This window comes from Stenella coeruleoalba (assembly GCF_951394435.1).
Source record: "Stenella coeruleoalba genome assembly, chromosome: 19".
Classification (NCBI taxonomy): Eukaryota; Metazoa; Chordata; class Mammalia; order Artiodactyla; family Delphinidae; genus Stenella; species Stenella coeruleoalba.
This window is the reverse complement of record NC_137165.1, coordinates 9,536,012-9,551,781: the sequence shown is the minus strand read 5'-3', so window position 1 is coordinate 9,551,781 and position 15,770 is coordinate 9,536,012. Positions and strand designations below refer to the sequence as shown.

The 15,770-nt window shown below is 51.8% G+C and overlaps 2 protein-coding genes across 7 annotated transcripts; one reads left to right on the top strand and one right to left on the bottom strand.

The window, feature by feature from the left end:
* The first annotated feature begins 7,385 nt into the window (after positions 1 to 7,385).
* EIF5A (eukaryotic translation initiation factor 5A) lies at positions 7,386 to 12,740 on the top strand. 5 transcript variants are annotated; one of them, XM_079905523.1, is made up of 6 exons: positions 7,386 to 7,404; positions 9,907 to 10,092; positions 11,268 to 11,372; positions 11,580 to 11,711; positions 11,805 to 11,878; positions 12,039 to 12,740. In XM_079905523.1, the coding sequence occupies exons 2-5, from the start codon at positions 9,928 to 9,930 to the stop codon at positions 11,865 to 11,867; spliced, it is 465 nt and encodes a 154-aa protein (XP_079761649.1). In that variant the 5' UTR covers positions 7,386 to 7,404; positions 9,907 to 9,927; the 3' UTR covers positions 11,868 to 11,878; positions 12,039 to 12,740. The 5 variants fall into 5 exon arrangements, with proteins under 5 accessions (XP_079761649.1, XP_079761652.1, XP_079761650.1 ...); XM_079905526.1 differs by lacking the exon at positions 7,386 to 7,404 and adding an exon at positions 7,548 to 7,636; XM_079905524.1 differs by lacking the exon at positions 7,386 to 7,404 and adding an exon at positions 7,755 to 7,775.
* A 179-nt stretch (positions 12,741 to 12,919) lies between these two features.
* On the bottom strand, positions 12,920 to 15,711 carry GPS2 (G protein pathway suppressor 2). Of its 2 annotated transcripts, XM_079903621.1 has the most exons (11): positions 15,589 to 15,711; positions 15,247 to 15,409; positions 14,759 to 14,868; positions 14,571 to 14,683; positions 14,340 to 14,419; positions 14,168 to 14,250; positions 13,820 to 13,973; positions 13,627 to 13,716; positions 13,455 to 13,534; positions 13,274 to 13,369; positions 12,920 to 13,097 (listed from the first exon to the last, which is right to left on the bottom strand). In XM_079903621.1, exons 2-11 carry the CDS (start codon positions 15,338 to 15,340, stop codon positions 13,014 to 13,016), a joined length of 984 nt encoding a protein of 327 aa, XP_079759747.1. In that variant the 5' UTR covers positions 15,341 to 15,409; positions 15,589 to 15,711; the 3' UTR covers positions 12,920 to 13,013. The 2 variants fall into 2 exon arrangements, with proteins under 2 accessions (XP_079759747.1, XP_079759746.1); XM_079903620.1 differs by having other exon boundaries at positions 14,571 to 14,868.
* Between the last annotated feature and the right edge of the window lie 59 nt (positions 15,712 to 15,770).

Genomic DNA, 15,770 nt, shown 5'->3' with positions numbered 1-15,770 from the left:
GCAGCACGCGGGATATTCATTGAGGCATGCCGGACCTTTCATTGTGGCAAGCGGCCTTCTCTCTAGTTGTGGCGTGCGGGTTTTCTCTTCTCTAGCTGTGGCACGCGGGTTCCAGAGCGCGTGGGCTCTGTAGTTTGCGGCACGTGGGCTCCAGTTGAGGCGTGCGAGCTCAGTAGTTGTGGCGCAAGGGCTTAGTTGCGCCTCTGGAATGTGAGATCTTATGTCCCAGACCAAGGATCCAACCCACGTCCCCTGCATCGCACGGCGGGGAAACTTCTTTCTTGTCCAACTTCCATCTCTAAAGCTGGTTTCCCCTTTGTGAAACTAGGAGTTCGTGAGTCCCACTCATCTCTGAGTTGCCCAGTCCCCTTTTCCTTCAAAGAACAAATTGGGGGCACCAGTGCCAAGAAGAGTCAGTTATTTTAAGCTGAACCGAGCATCGTAAAGACGAGGAGAGGTGAACACAGGAGAGAGAAGGGCATGCAGGTCTTGGACCTGTTTCCTGGCAGGTCAGGACAAGGTGGCTCTGATGTGTGCCCTGAGTAGACTCTTTAATCTCTAACTTCAACTCACATCTCACTGTTTTTGATTTCGTTTTGTTTTTGAGATATAATTGACATATATTATATTTGTTTCAGATGTGCAACATAGTGATTTGATATATGTATAGATTGCAAAATGATTATCACACTCTATCTAGTTAACATCCTTATCACACTATATCTAGTTATCATCCATTACCACACATAGTTACAATTTTTCCTTCTTCCTGTGATGAGAACTTTGAAGCTCTACTCTTAGCAACTTTCAAGCATACAATACAGTGTAATTAGGTATAGTCACAATGCTGTACATTACATCCTCAGGACTTTTTACTTTATAATTGGAAGTTTGTACCTTTGACCCCCTTCACCCATTTCACCCACCTGCCACATCTCACTGGTCTTTTTTTTCCATGCCACATGGCATGCAGGATCTTAGTTCCCCAACCAGGGATTGAATGCATGCCTCCTGCAGTGGAAGTCTTTTTTATTTTTCCTCCACATTCTCAACTTTATTTCCCATCCTAGTGATGGCTCCTCTGTACAGTGTAGGAAAGGGACCCCCACAGGGGTGCGGAGAGACAGTGTAGGCCGGACTTGACCGTCAGTGAAGGTGACGAGGATGACCAGAGACTGGCAACCACACAACAGGAAGCCAGAGGTGGCCCTTCCAAGTCTCATCAAGGACCCAGAGTGGGTTTCAGAGCCCCAAGGGCCTAACAGTACGATTCCCAGAAGCCAGGGTCCGCAAGCCATCAAGGAGTGCCCAAGGCCCCAGTGAGGCCTAGAGGGCCAGGGTGTCTTTGATGAGCCTGCGCATGGTGTTGGTGACGGAGGAGCCCAGGGTGTCGGTGATTTGGAAGGAGATCTTGTAGAGGTAGGGCTGCATGTCCCGCAAACCTGTGTCACACACGTTGTCCACCTGCGACTGCGAGGGCATCTTGGACGTGTCCTCGTGCCGGTTCATCACCTCTACAATGTTGGTGATCTTCTTGCAGAACTTCTCACCCACCTTCTCCCGGCAGATCTGCCGCCCCCTGCTGTGGAAGTCTTAATTACTGAACCACCAGGAAGGTCCCCTCACTGGTGTTTTTTTTTTTTTTTAATAAATTTATTTATTTATGGCTGTGTTGGGTCTTCATTGCTGTGCACGGGCTTTCTTTAGTTGTGGCGAGCGGGGGCTACTCTTTGTTGCAGTGAGCGGGCTTCTCATTGTGGCTTCTCTTGTTGCGGAGCACGGGCTCTAGGCGCACAGGCTTCAGTAGTTGTGGCACGTGGGCATAGTAGTTATGTCTCGTGGGCTCTAGAGCTCAGGCTCAGTAGTTGTGGTGCACGGGCTTAGTTGCTTCGCAGCATGTGGGATCTTCCCAGGCCAGGGCTCGAATCCGTGTCCCTGCATTGGCAGGCGGATTCTTAACCACTGCGCCACCAGGGAAGCCCCCCTCACTGGTCTTAAAACCCTCTTTCTTCTTGATTCCCGCTGAGCATCTGGCAGTTTCTCTCGGGCTCAGATTGCTACCCCTCCTCATTCATTCACTCATTTATTTATTCATTCTATAAACATTCAGAGCTAGCCACGTGTCAGGTTCTGTGGTGGGTGTGGGGACTACCCTGCTCACACAGAGCTCAGCGTCTGGAGAGGGAGACAGACATATTGTCTGTAGGACAGGTGATGGGTAGGAGTGAGCACAGGGGCCATGAGCAGAGAAGATGCCATTCAAATTAGCCTGGGAGTGTCAGGATGGCATGGGCTGGAGGTGAAGCCAGACCTCAGTGCTGAAAGGCACACGAGAAATGGCCAGGTGGAGAGAGGGGAGGAAGGAATGGGATTTGGAGTGACCAAGTGACTGTGGGCCAGTGCACGGGCCCTGGACCCAGGATGCAGGAAGGGTAGTCCTGTTTGAGGATTGAGGCCCTAACCTACCCCTTGGATCTTCCTTCTCTCAACACAGAGGCCATCTGCCCTTCAGTTCCTCTCTTATATCTTGAGATATTCTTTTTGGTTTTTTCGGCCTCGTGGCTTGTGTTCCCGACCAGGGATTGAACCCAGGGCTCCTGCAGTGGGAGTGCAGATTCCTAACCACTGCACCGCCAGGGAATTCCCCTTTGAGGTGTTCTTTTCATGGGTCTAGACCAGCCAAGAAGGGTTGACACCCAGCTAATTTTGCTTTATCCCTTGCCCAGCAAGTTCCCAGACCTTCCCTCACCCTGTTGAGGGCCGATCTTTCTCCAGGTTCCTCAGCTCGGGTGTCTCCCTGACAAAAGAACTGCCGGGCTTCCAGGCTGGGTTTGGCCCCTCAGGGTGCTCACTCAGCCCCCACGTGCCCTGCTGTCGGCCGCATGGCTCTGCTCTGCAGTTGCCCGGCTACCTTTTTTAAAAAATATATTTATTTATTTATTTGGTTGCACCAGGTCTTAGTTGCAGAAGGCGGGCTCCTTAGTTGTGGCATGCAAACTCTCAGTTGCGGCATGCATGTGGGATCTAGTTCCCTGACCAGGGATTGAACCTGGGCCCCCTGCATTGAGGGCACGGAATCTTAGCCACTGTGCCACCAGGGAAGTCCCCTGGCTACCTCTTCAGTCTGACCACAGGGCTTGGCCCAGAGCGAGCCTCAGTTTCTACCTGGAGAGTGAATGACTGAGCAAACGAATGATCTAATGCTCTAGAGTCATTTGCGATGGGCTCACTGAGTTTCCTTCTTCTGTGAGCTGGGTCCCTGTTCCGTCCTCAGACCTATTCCCTACTTGCTTGGTCCAGTTTCTAAGAGACTTTCTGGCTTCTCTCCCTAGCACCTGGGTTCTGCCAAGGCCTCTGGGAATGGTGGGGTGGGGAGAACTCCTGGGCCTTTCCTCCAGGCCCAGAACCACTCCAGTCTCATTCTTCTCCATCTCCACCCTCTTTTTCTTAACTTCCACAGGAGCAAGGTCAAAATCACGGAAGATCCCTCAGGCATTTTCTCAGGGCTTCTCCTCCTACTCTCATACCAACTGCTCTTCATAAACCCATCAGTCACTGGTGGTAGACAGGTACTGGCCTGAGCACACGGGCTAATGTTATACATTTGTTTATTATCTGATAATCTCCTCCTCCCAACTGTGGGGCAGGGACCATAGTGCTAATCTCACCACCCTTGTATCCCAAGTATCTGACACTTAATGGACTCAGTAAATATGAACTGAATGAATGGATGACTGAGTGAATGCACTCAAGGTTTCTCCGCTGATCCCAGCAGCTGAGTGCTGTAAGAGCGGGTCCAGGAACGTCCCGCCCCCTCACCCACACCTAAGCGTTACCCATTTGCTCATCCTCAAGCTTCACTTCGTCTGTTTGACTTTTTTTTAACTTTGTTTTGTTTTGGCCGCGCCACGTGGCATGTGGGAGCTTAGTTCCTCCCTCCACCAGGAATCGAACCCACGCCCTCAACAGTGAAAGCGCAGAGTCCTAACTCCTGGACCACCAGGGAATTCCCAACAACACATTTTTTTTTTCCATCAATTTGGTAAGAGTTTATTTAGGTTTTCTATTTCTTTGATTTAATTTTGATAAATTGTATATATGTATACACATACATTATATATTTCAGGAAATTGTCCACTTAGACTGTTTACAAATGTATTAACAAAGAACGGTCTGAAGCACTTTGATTATGGAAAATGTCAAACATGCATAAGGAGAAAAAAGAGTATCATAAACCCATTTCCCATCCCCTAACTTTAGCTTTATCTATACCTCTCCCCACTTCTGCCTCTCATGTATTATTTTGAGACAAACTCCAGAGATATCATTTCACATGTAAATAGTTCCATATGTACTGTTAAAGACGACTTTAAAAAATAACCTCATATTAGCACACCAAACAAATGAATAATTTCCTAATATAAAATACCAGTGTTCAGACTTCTAATTGTCTCTTAATGTTCCCACCCTTTTGTAGTTTGTTTGAGTCCAAACTCACTCATTTGACTTACATTTTTTAATCTGTAGTTTCCCCTGCTGGTTTTCTTTTTCCCTTTGTAATTTATTTATTGAGGAAATGCTCATTTTTTTTTTCTTTTGTTCAGCAAGTCTTCTTCATAGTTTGTCTTATAATGGTTTCTAATCTCAGCTATAGTTGATTTATGACCTTTTCCACTTCTAACATAGTTTATGTCTTTTTTTTCTAGGTCGATCTTGCCAGAGGTATGTCTATTGTTATTATTTTTTTTAAAACAAAGGACCAGCTTTAGCTTTTCCAACAACACATTTTTAAAGTAACAGCTTTATCAAGATATTCATATACTAACAATTTAATTATTTAAAGTGTACAATTCGATGGTTTTTTTTTTTTTTTTTTTTTTTTTGCGGTACGCGGGCCTGTTGTGGCCTCTCCCGTTGCGGAGCACAGGCTCTGGACGCGCAGTCTCAGTGGCCATGGCTCACGGGCCCAGCCGCTCCGTGGCATGTGGGATCTTCCCGGACCGGGGCACGAACCCGTGTCCCCTGCATCGGCAGGCGGACTCTCAACCACTGCGCCACCAGGGAAGCCCCAATTCAATGTTTTTTAATATCTGAAGAGGGCAACCATCACTCCAATCAATTTTAGAACATTTTCATCATCCTAAAAGACACCCTTTGCCCCTTCCCCCACAGTCGTTAGCAGTCCCTCCCCATGTCTTCATTTCTCCCTAACCCCTAAGCACTAGGCAACTACTCTCTACTTTCTGTCTCTATGGATTTGCCTATTCTGGACATTTCATGTAAATGGAATTACACACTACTGTATGTGGCCTTTTGTGACTGACTTTTATTTAGCATATGTTTCATGGTTCATCCATGTTGTAGCATGTACCCAGTACTTCAATCCTTTTTATTGTTGAATAATATTTCATTGTATGGATATACTATATTTTATTTACCCTTTCATCAGTTGATGGACATTTGAGTAGTTTCTACTTTTTGGCTGTTATGAATAATGCTGCTTTGAATATTCGTGTACAAGAGTTTTCATTTTCTTTTTAATTAAACATTTTTAATTAATTTATTTATTTATTCACCTATATATTTGGCTGTGTTGGGTCTTTGTTGCTGCACACGGGCTTTCTCTAGTTGCGGCGAGCGGGAGCTACTCCTCGTTGCAGTGCGTGGGGCTTCTCATTGCAGTGGCTTCTCTTGTTGCGGAGTACGGGCTGTAGGTGTGCGGACTTCAGTAGTTGTGGCACGCAAGCTCAGTAGTTGTGGCACACGGGCTTAGTTGCTCTGAGGCATGTGGGATCTTCCCCCACCAGGGCTCGAACCCGTGTCCCCTGCGTTGGCAGGCAGATTCTTAACCACTGCGCCACCAGGGAACTCCAAGTGTTTTTAAATTGAGGGTGAAATTCACATAACATAAAACTAAACATTTTAAATAAACAATTCAGTGGTATTTAGTACATTCATATGTTGTGCAACCACCACCTCTAATTCCAAAACATTTCATCACTCTAAAATAAAACCCCATGACCATTAAGCGGTTACTTCCCATTCCCCTCCCTTTTAGCACCTGGTGACCACCAGCCTGCTTTTTTTTTTTTTTTTTTTTTGCTGTACGCGGGCCTCTCACTGTTGTGGCCTCTCCCATTGCGGAGCACAGGCTCCGGACGCGCAGGCTCAGCGGCCATGGCTCACGGGCCCAGCCGCTCCGTGGCATGTGGGATCTTCCCGGACCAGGGCACGAACCCACGTCCCCTGCATCGGCAGGCGGACTCTTAACCACTGCGCCACCACGGAAGCCCCAGCCTGCTTTTTTTTCTATGGATTTACCTATTCTGTATATCTCATATCAATGGACTCATAGAGTATGTGACCTATTTTTGTTTGGCTTCTTTCACCTATCATGATGTTTTCAAAGTTCATCTAGGCTCTCTAAACATTTGTGTGCAAGGATTTGAGTACCTGTTTTTAATTTTTGGGGGTGGGTATATACTTAGGAGTGGAATTGTTGGGTCATTTGGACAATACATCTTTGAGAAGAGCATGAATTGAACTTTCAAACAATGCACCCAGGAAGTTTGTTTTCCCCAAAGGAAATGGCAGAAACTTCAGAAAATTGAGTGGGAGGAGCTGGGGGTGATAGTATAATGTGCTACGTAAATGTATTAATTCAAGCTAGTGTTTGCAGTTCATATCCATCATGTCACATCTTAAACAAGAACCAGATTTAGGATTTTGGATTCCAAGTCGAGCTATTTAGCTGCTTGTCTTGTTCCATAATACTGTTGTCAACCTAGCTTACTGAAGCAAACAAGGTAGCTATGAAGGTAGTGCTGAAAACCTAGGAACTAGAGGAAGAAGACTACAAACTTTCAGGAAAAGCAGCGCCTTTCTTCTCTAGAACGAGGGCCAGGGAAATTCATTCCGAGAGATAGTTTGTTTCTGGTTTCATTGGTCACTTCCCATGATTTAGAGAATGTCAGTGTAATTTGATACAGCACTCTTCTTTATAGAGAATTTTTTCTAAGGGTGCTCGTAGACAACTGTTTTGGAGACCGCAGAGAACAGTTGGGGGAAAAAGAGAAATGCCATGTAAATCTTTTTATTTTAGGATTCAGAAGTAGAATGGCCTCTATGGAAGCCATAGAGACCAACATGGACCGAGGGTTTAAACAAGATGGTGGCTGGGACAGGACCGCTCTATCTTTCTGGATGAAACTCTATGGCAGAGCAGAGTCGCACAGTTCAGAGAAGTGAAGCTGAGATGGGTGGTAACCCGACCACACTAGCGCGCTGGGAAGAGTGGAGCGTAAAGAGCTCTCTCGCGCATGTGTGGAACCAGGGGAAGTGGGAAGCGGGGAAATGGGTTTTGAGACCAAGGACCCACCCCACAGTACAAGTTTTCTGAAACGTGTGAGTCTTAAGCCCAGCTAAAGTCGAGGTGGGGCGTTTCCTAAGGCGCATGCGTTCTAGACGACACCAGCAGTACAGTGGCGTGGTCTTTTCAACGCCTGGCGTACAGACGACGTCTGAAGTGGAAGGGGCGGTCAGGACTCCCAACACGCATGCGCCTTGAGGCCGAGGCGTTTCCTTCAGAGGGTGTGGAGTGCAGGGCTTCTTATTGCGCAGGCGCAAGAACCGTCCGGTAGGGCTGGTGGTCTAACACGGGGATGGGAGAGGAGGTTGAAGGGATTAAAAAACCGGATGCGCCTGCGCGTTGCCTACTGGTGGGACGAACTCAGGAATTGTGAGGGGCGGGGTCACGGATGCGCGTCATTGGATGGGTAGGTGGGAGGGAGGGTGGAGAGCCGGGAGAATCTGTGCGCTTGCGCAGTGCGGGGGTGGAGGGCGGAGGAGATAGATAGCACGCTTGCGCGGCTGTCACAGGGCTGCTTGGTTGGTCAGTGGGGAGTCGGCGCCTGCGTACTAAGACCCGTGTGCAGCAGCGGCGGCGGCGGTAGAGGCGGCGGCGGCGGCGGCAGCGGGCTCTGGGGCAGCGGTTGGGCTCGCCGCGAGTGAACGGGGTCGAGTCAGTGCATTCGCGCGAGGTGAGAGCGGGCAGGGCGCGCGTGCGCGGAACCTTGGCTTGGGCCTGGGAGTAGAGATGGAACTGCGCGAGGGTCGGGGAGGGGGCAGAGGGGATCGGCGGCCGCCGCCGCCGCACGAGATTCGGTCTGAGAGCGGCGCGAGGTGCGGAGAGGCTCGGGCGCGCGACCCGGTTGGCGCGCGGGGTGACGGTTGGGGCTGGCCCGGTGACGTTGGAGCGACGCAGGGCGGGGGACGGCGAGCCGCGAGGCCGCCACGCGGGAAAGGCCGCCGGGCGGCCAAGCTGGGGTGAGGGCCGGGGGCAAGATCGGCCCGCCGGGGTAAGGGTACCTGGGACGTTGAGAACCGGGCGCCGCGCGGCCACGTGAGGTGGGGGAGGGGGCTATTCGGTGAGAGGGCATGTGGAGGGGGGGTTGGCGGCCGGCGGGGGGGAGGGGAGGCTGCGTGGCTCCGGCCTGGCGCGGCCTTTGAGGAGGGGGTGGCCGCAGTACCGGAAGTGCCCCCTATGAGAGGCTGCCCTTGGGGTCTGAGGCCGCATGGCCGAAGGTGGACGGGGGCCGCATGGCAGCGCGGGGACCCCTCCCCCCAGGTCCCGGCCACCGGAAGCCCCGGGCGGCCACATGGTGGGCGGGAGCCGGCAACCCCCAGCGCGGAGAGAGGTGGTCCTCGCGGGCGCCTAAGGGAGTTTGGAATTTTGAGGAGTGGGAGAAGCCCGACGCCCTGATCTTGATCACCTCCGTGAGCCCGCTGTGGGCATATGTTAGCGCTCCCCCACCTCATGGGCCCCTGTAGCTTTCCCCCCAATCCTCCTGTGAAGTGAGGCGGCCAGCCAGGTGTAAGTGGCATTTGTCCGTGCTGGGACGCCAGAGAAAGTGGGAAACCGAGGGCGATTGGACGGGAGCCCAACTCTTATCGGTCGTCCCGACAGCGCTTTAAAGTCCCGGGCAGATGAATTACCCATTTTGATAGGTGCTCTTCACCTTGTCACTGTCTTTCTCGTTGTGTTTGTTTTGGGAGTTCCTGGTTTTAGGGTCCTTAACTCTGCTGGCCTAGTATAATTTACACTACTCACTAACTACTACCAGCCTTTTGCTTTCATTTTATCGTCATTCACCACTCCCCACTCTCCCACTTTCTACTGACTGTACAGGCCCGGCCTGAAAAGCCGACAGGACCGGTGCATCCTGGGAAAAGTGGGAGGGCCCTTGAGGAGAGGCTGGGTTCCTGGGTTCCCTTTGGGAAAGCAGAGGTGTTTGGCAGGGAGATCAGTTAGAAAACAACTTTACTTTCTCCCCCTCGGCTGCGTCTGCAAATGCATGTTGGAGAGGCGGGAATCCCCCAAAGAGGCCTTGTGGTTTCCTGTACCAGTGACTGGCTCGTGTGTGGATAGGGTGGGGGGGGTAACAGAGACGGGTGGGGCTCCCTGTCCTCCGGTCTCCACCCCTCCCCCCCCACATTAGCCCCGCCCTTTTGCTGGCTCATAGCTGCTCACCTAATTATAGCCCTGGTTATGTGTGGGGAAGAGGGGTGGTTGGTTTTCAGTGGCAAGCAACACCTGAGTCCTCCCCCTACCAGGAATTAGGTCTTTGCCCATCTCAGAGATTTGACATCCTGACTTCCTGGAGCTTTTTCTATCCCGGGCCACCCCTTTAGCTTTCATTTGGGGTGGGGAATCCTGCTTATCTCCCACCGCCACACACATAGTATTTTTGATTCCAATCAGTATTTAATCTAGGAACTTTATTTTACGTGGGTAATGGAATAAAGTGCTGGGGAAAAAATGAATCAGTGTTTCTAGAGTAGAGTGGGATAAATTGGAGACCCTATTAATTCTATCCTTACTGACCCTAGTTCTCTTCTTGATTCTAGTTGGAATCGAAGCCTCTTAAAATGGCAGATGATTTGGACTTCGAGACAGGAGATGCAGGGGCCTCAGCCACCTTCCCGATGCAGTGCTCAGCATTACGTAAGAATGGCTTTGTGGTGCTCAAAGGCCGGCCATGTAAGATTGTGGAGATGTCAACCTCCAAGACTGGCAAGCACGGCCATGCCAAGGTTAGAATTTCATTTCCATATCTTGTCTTCCCCACCAGCTGTCATCAATGCTAGCCCCCTATCTTCTTTAGCTCTTTTATTACCATCCAGTTCCTTGTGTTCAGCACTCAGCCCTGGACACCTTTTTCAACTACTACACCAGCCTTCAGCTTCCTCCTTGGTTACCCTTCTGTGCCCTGTCATCCTTGGAATCCCCCCTTTCTCCATCTTTGTGTGTCTCCAACTTCTCTTCGTGGTCCTTTATGCTCTGACTCTTCAGCTGCTCCGTCACTTTTTCTATTTGTCTGTCCATTTGAGTCTTTGTAGGTTCTCTTTGTTTCTATCACTTTGCCCAGGATTTCTCCAATCCTAACATCTCTCGGAGGGGCTCCAGTGTACACCTCTGATTTTCCAAATTGCTGCCCTACTCTCCAGTGCCAGCTCTCCCCTTGGATCTCTGATGCAGCATCAGAGTGTCTCTACCTGCCCCCTCTCCTGGAGCCTCCTTGCTTCCTTAGGTCCTAACGTTTTTCTTATATCCCTCCTTGTAACTTTACTTTTTCTTTTTTCTCAAAAGTTCAACCTGATTCACCCTTGTTGGATTTCTTGTGGTTTTGTTCCCAAATCAGTTTTTCTGTCTTCTGTTGACTTGGCACATCCTGAGTTACCCCCAGATGTCTAGATCATTCTTTGTTCTTTCTGGTTTTCTTATTTCCTAAATGCATCGTTTTTTCTGTTCTCTCCCCAAGTCCTTTTTTCTTTTCAGCTGTCTTCTTTCTCATTCCTTCCTGTTTTCTCAGCTCTTTTCCTTCTACCTTCCTTATTTTCCAAGTTCTCAGCTTTTTATGCTGATGTCCAGAAAGCTTCTTCCAGACTTTCATCTAGACTCCTCCTGCTCCCCTAGGATCCTGGTCTCTCGTTAATGTTTTGATAGCTCGAGGTGACTGCTCCAAGCCTGTCCTACAACCTTCCTGTGTGCTGTCAACTCCAGTCTCAGTGGTGGTCTTTTGGCCCCAGGCTCTTTTTAGAGGCTTTAGTGTTTCTTTCTCGAGTTGATTGGTTCAATTCCAGCTCCTCTAATCTTTGTCCTGACAACCTAGTCTGACTTCCCTCACTAGCCAGGGATAACTTGAGCCTTTATCTCCTCCATCCTAGAGTTTGGTTGGGTTTCTCTTTGATGTGATGCATGCATACAGGTCCATCTGGTTGGTATTGACATCTTTACTGGGAAGAAATATGAAGATATCTGCCCGTCAACTCATAATATGGATGTCCCCAACATCAAAAGGAACGATTTCCAGGTATGTAGATGGTCTGGATGTAGATGGGTTAGTGGTTTGTGGGAGGAAAATAGAGACTGGCGAGAAGACCTTGTGCTGAGAGAAGGGAGATTGGCAGGAGGAGAGGGTATTTGGTATTAGCAGTTTCCCACCCTAGTTTGCCCATCAGACCCTTTATCCTCAGGCTACTTGGGCCTACCTTCAGCTTCCTTCCCTGTCTGCCCCCAGCTGATTGGCATCCAGGATGGGTATCTATCACTGCTCCAAGACAGCGGGGAGGTGCGAGAGGACCTCCGTCTGCCTGAGGGAGATCTTGGCAAGGAGATTGAGCAGAAGTACGACTGTGGAGAAGAGATACTGGTATGGTGCCCCCCCTCTTTCTTTTATGCCCAGCCTTGTTCTTTGTGCTTCTTTCTCTGAGCTCAGACTTGACTGTCCCCCATGCTCCCCCAGATCACGGTGCTGTCTGCCATGACAGAGGAGGCAGCTGTTGCAATCAAGGCCATGGCAAAATAACTGGCTCCCAGGTGAGTGTGGTGACCCCCCTCCCCCCAACCCCCTCCACTCACTTTGTTATCTCCATGGAAGAGCTACTTCGGTCTTAATTGACTGTGGTGCTTGTTCCCCTCACCCTTTTTCCCTTTGAAGGTTTTATCCTGTCTCACCTGGTTTCTCTCTTCTACCCAGGGTGGCTGTGGTGGCAGCAGTGATCCTCCAGCCTGCAGAGGCCCCCTCCCCCAGCCTGGCCCAGCTCTGGCCCGGCCCTTGGCTGGACTTCTCCTACACAATTTATTTGACATTTTATTTTGGTTTCCCCTACACCCTCAATCTGTCGGGGAGCCCGTGCCCTTCACCCTGCTCCCTTGGCCAGGAGTGAGTGAACCATGGCCTTGGTGACGCTGCCCTCCTCTTCTCCCCTCGCACTACAGCCCTGGTGGGGGAGACCGGGTGGGTGCTGCTTGTGGTTTAGGTTGGTTTGGTTTTTTTTTTTTTTTTTTGGTATTTTTTTTTTTTTTTTTTTTTAATTCAATCTGGAATCAGAAAGCTGTGGATTCTGGCAAATGTTCCTTGTGCCCTTCCCCTACTCATCCCTGGTCTGGTCCCTTATTCCCCAATAGCCCTTTTTCCCAAGCACCACCCCCACAGACTGGGGACCAGCCCCCTCCCCTGCCTATGTCTCTCCCCAAATCCCTTTAGATGGGAAGGGAAGAGGAGGAGAGGGGAGGGGACCTGCCCCCTCCTCAGGCATCTGGGAGGGCCCTGCCCCCATGGGCTTCACCCTTTCCTGCGGGCTCTCTCCCCGACACATTTGTTAAAAATCAAACCTGAATAAAACTACAAGTTTAATATGAAGCCCCCAACTCAGCTGCTGCTTCGAAATAAATCGGTATTTGCTGACTAGAACATCAATTTGGAAATCAGAAAGAAGAGTATAGGTTGAACTCTGCCACTGAGCTCATTACAACCAACCTGCTGTCCCCCTGTGGTTCCTATGGACCTGCCAGCCACCCCTCACCCTCCTAGCAGCCCAGTGGGAAGCAACACAGATAGTCGCAGCCAGGGTCAGTGGCAGGTAGATTTTATTGGCCTGGGACTAGGACACACCAGGGATCCTCCCCCACGGCAGGGGCTGGGGGCAAGGTTGAAGATCAAATCTGATGGTCACTTGTGGTAGAATCGCGGGTTCTGGCTGTGCTGGATGAAGGGGAGCCGAGGGCCAGGCTGGCTGGTGGTTGCAAAGCCCGACTGGCAGCAGTGATGAAAGGAGGGCTTTGTCAGCGTGCGTGCCCTCCCTTTTACTCCACGCCCAACTGAGAGCCATCCCAAGGGAGGAAGGGAATATGGGGGTGGGGACCACCTATCCTACCCAGTCCTGTTTCCCTGTCGTGTAGGGATTCTCACGGGCTGGATTACCACCTTACCTTTCCTGCTGGTTGCATCTGCACAGGGAGCTGGGGTGAGGCCAGGAGTCCAGGGGCTGGATGCAGAGCTTGGGGATGCATGGGGCGCAGGGAGGACTGCAGAGAACAAAGTTAGCTGAGGCAACCTGCGGCTCCCCTTAGCACAGGTAGCCCTTCCCTGACCTCGCAAGGCTCTACTCACTGAGTCAGAGAAGCCCGTCTGTTGGTTAGCATGTTCCATTTGTTTTTGCAAGGACAGGGCACCACCAGGCTGGAGAAAGCCTAGGTGGGGAGGAAGGGTGTGAAGTGAGTAGAGAATGGAGAAAGGAAGGGAGGACCCGTGAAACTGGGCCCCTGCGTGGGGTGTCCGTCACCTGTCTGGGTGGGCTGAAAGTGGCTGTGCACGGCATAGGGCTGAGGCTGTGGCTGAGACAGGTACTGTACTGCAGGAAATGCGGAAGGTGCTGAGGAGGCAAGAGACAGTCACGAGAACCTCCTCGTAGCCTGTTCCCCACTCCTCCCTCTGGGCCTTGAGGAAAGCTCTCTTCCTCTTTGCCCACTGCTCACCTCTGAGCTGCTGACTAGGACTGTAGGCAGGCTGTGTGGGTCCATAGTGAGGTGGGGGCTGAGCAGTCCCATAGGCGCCGCCCGGGCTGCCTTGGAATTGCCCATGCTCTGGGGTCCCTGCGAAAGCAGCTGCTGAGCCCACGTAGTGCCGGGTCTAAGGAGGAAAGATGAGAACTCACTGCCTGTGAACTCCATGAAGCAAAAACTCAAGTGACTGCCCCATTTCCTCTACACAGTTTGGTGGGACACACTCATGACTTTGAGTGCTGGCTGGTAAGCACGCTAGGGTCTGGGTGGTAGTAGTAGGGAAAAAAATTCAGCCTAGACACCCATTTCTACTGTTCTTACCGTAAGCACTTGGGGTCCAAACATCTGTTTGGCTCTGTCTGCTGCCATGAGGGTGCCTGGGCGATTGTGTCCTCCAGGGCTCCCTAGAGAGGGAGAGGGGCTTCATGATGCTGAAATGAGGCAGCAACCTACTGGAAGGCGCATTCTGACAAGCAGTTTCTTTAATCCTTACCCTGCATGCTGAGGAGGTGAGTTCCAGTGTGAACGGTCAGGCCTTGCTGGTATGCCGCTGATGTCAGAGTGGTCAGGTCACTGGAGGGAAAGGAAGGCAGATCAAAGACAAGTCCGACCCATGCCGTTCCCACCCCCCTCCCCGTCCCGTTTGCCATTAAACACTGATGTTTTGTTACCTGATCCCAGTTACACTTTGGGCCCAATTTTATTTTTAGCTCTCCAATCTCACCTCTGCTCTTTTCGCCTCCGTTTTTCCTCCTCATGTAAAACTTTCTTGAGCTGCAGGAAAAGCTGATGTTTCTCTTCCTGTAGGGCTAAAAGCTTCTCCTGCAACTTCAGGATCTGAGGAGGGGAGAGAAGGTAAAGGCAGGAGAGCCAAGAAAAGAATGAGCTAGGAGAGATGAAGAGACTGCTTACTTGTTCCTTGGTTTCCTCTAGTGACATTCTCTCTTCCATCTCCTTTTTCTTCCTTCTCTCCTGCTCTTCCTTCATTTTCTGTTCCATCATCTTGTCCACCTCTTCCTCCTCTGGAATAAGAGTCGGGTAGAAAGAGAAAGTGGCAGGATGGTTAAACTATCAGAATGTTAGAGAATGAAGACCGGCAAAAATTGGTTATCCCAGTACTCTTTGTACTTGCTCCAATACCAAAAGCACTAGGAGGGGACAGGCTTCCCCATCACCGCGAGGGGGCTGGGGCGGGGAGGTTTATTAGGTGCTCTCCAAGGTCCTTCCCAGCTCCAGGGCGCTGGAGTTTAGGTGTGGCCTCTAATCCCCGACACAACGGGGCTGTCCGTCCCTCTAGCTTCGGCCGCTGTGCACTGGTCTGCCCGTGGGTGGGGGGGGGTCAGCCCTGGGAGATCGGTGCTCCCCGGGCCGTGCATCCTCCCGCTTTGGCCCCGTCTCACCCTGCCGCTTGCGCTCCCGCTCCATCATGATGTGCCGGTGCAACGCCCTGGCCATGGCGTTGGAAAGCTTGGGGCGCTCCAGGAGCGCAGGCATGGTGCTGCCGGGGGCGCTCGGGCCGTGGGCGCCCGGCTCTGTCGCTGGCTGCCAGACCTCGGGCCGGGCCTACGGGGAGGCGGGCGCTCAGGGGTAGCGCGCCGGGCCGGGCGGAAGCCGCCCGCCCACCGCCCCGGTCACGTGCCCACCGCCCGGACCGGCCCTCAACGCGGCTCCTCCGCGTGCGCGGGCGGGGGTCTTGGCGCTCCCGCCCCCTGCCCGCCACCCGGGCGCCCGCCCCTCCCTACCCGCCTTCTCGTCGCTTTCTCCGCGGCCTCCCGAGCGCCTGGGCCGTAGCGTCACATCCGGCCGCTCGGCCGAATCCTTCCGGAGTCGGGGCGGCCGCGGGCTCGCGGGTTGGGCGGGGCGGGGCGGTGGGGCGGGGCAGACGGTAGCGCCCGCGACGGGTGCCCGCGGTGTCCAAACGCCT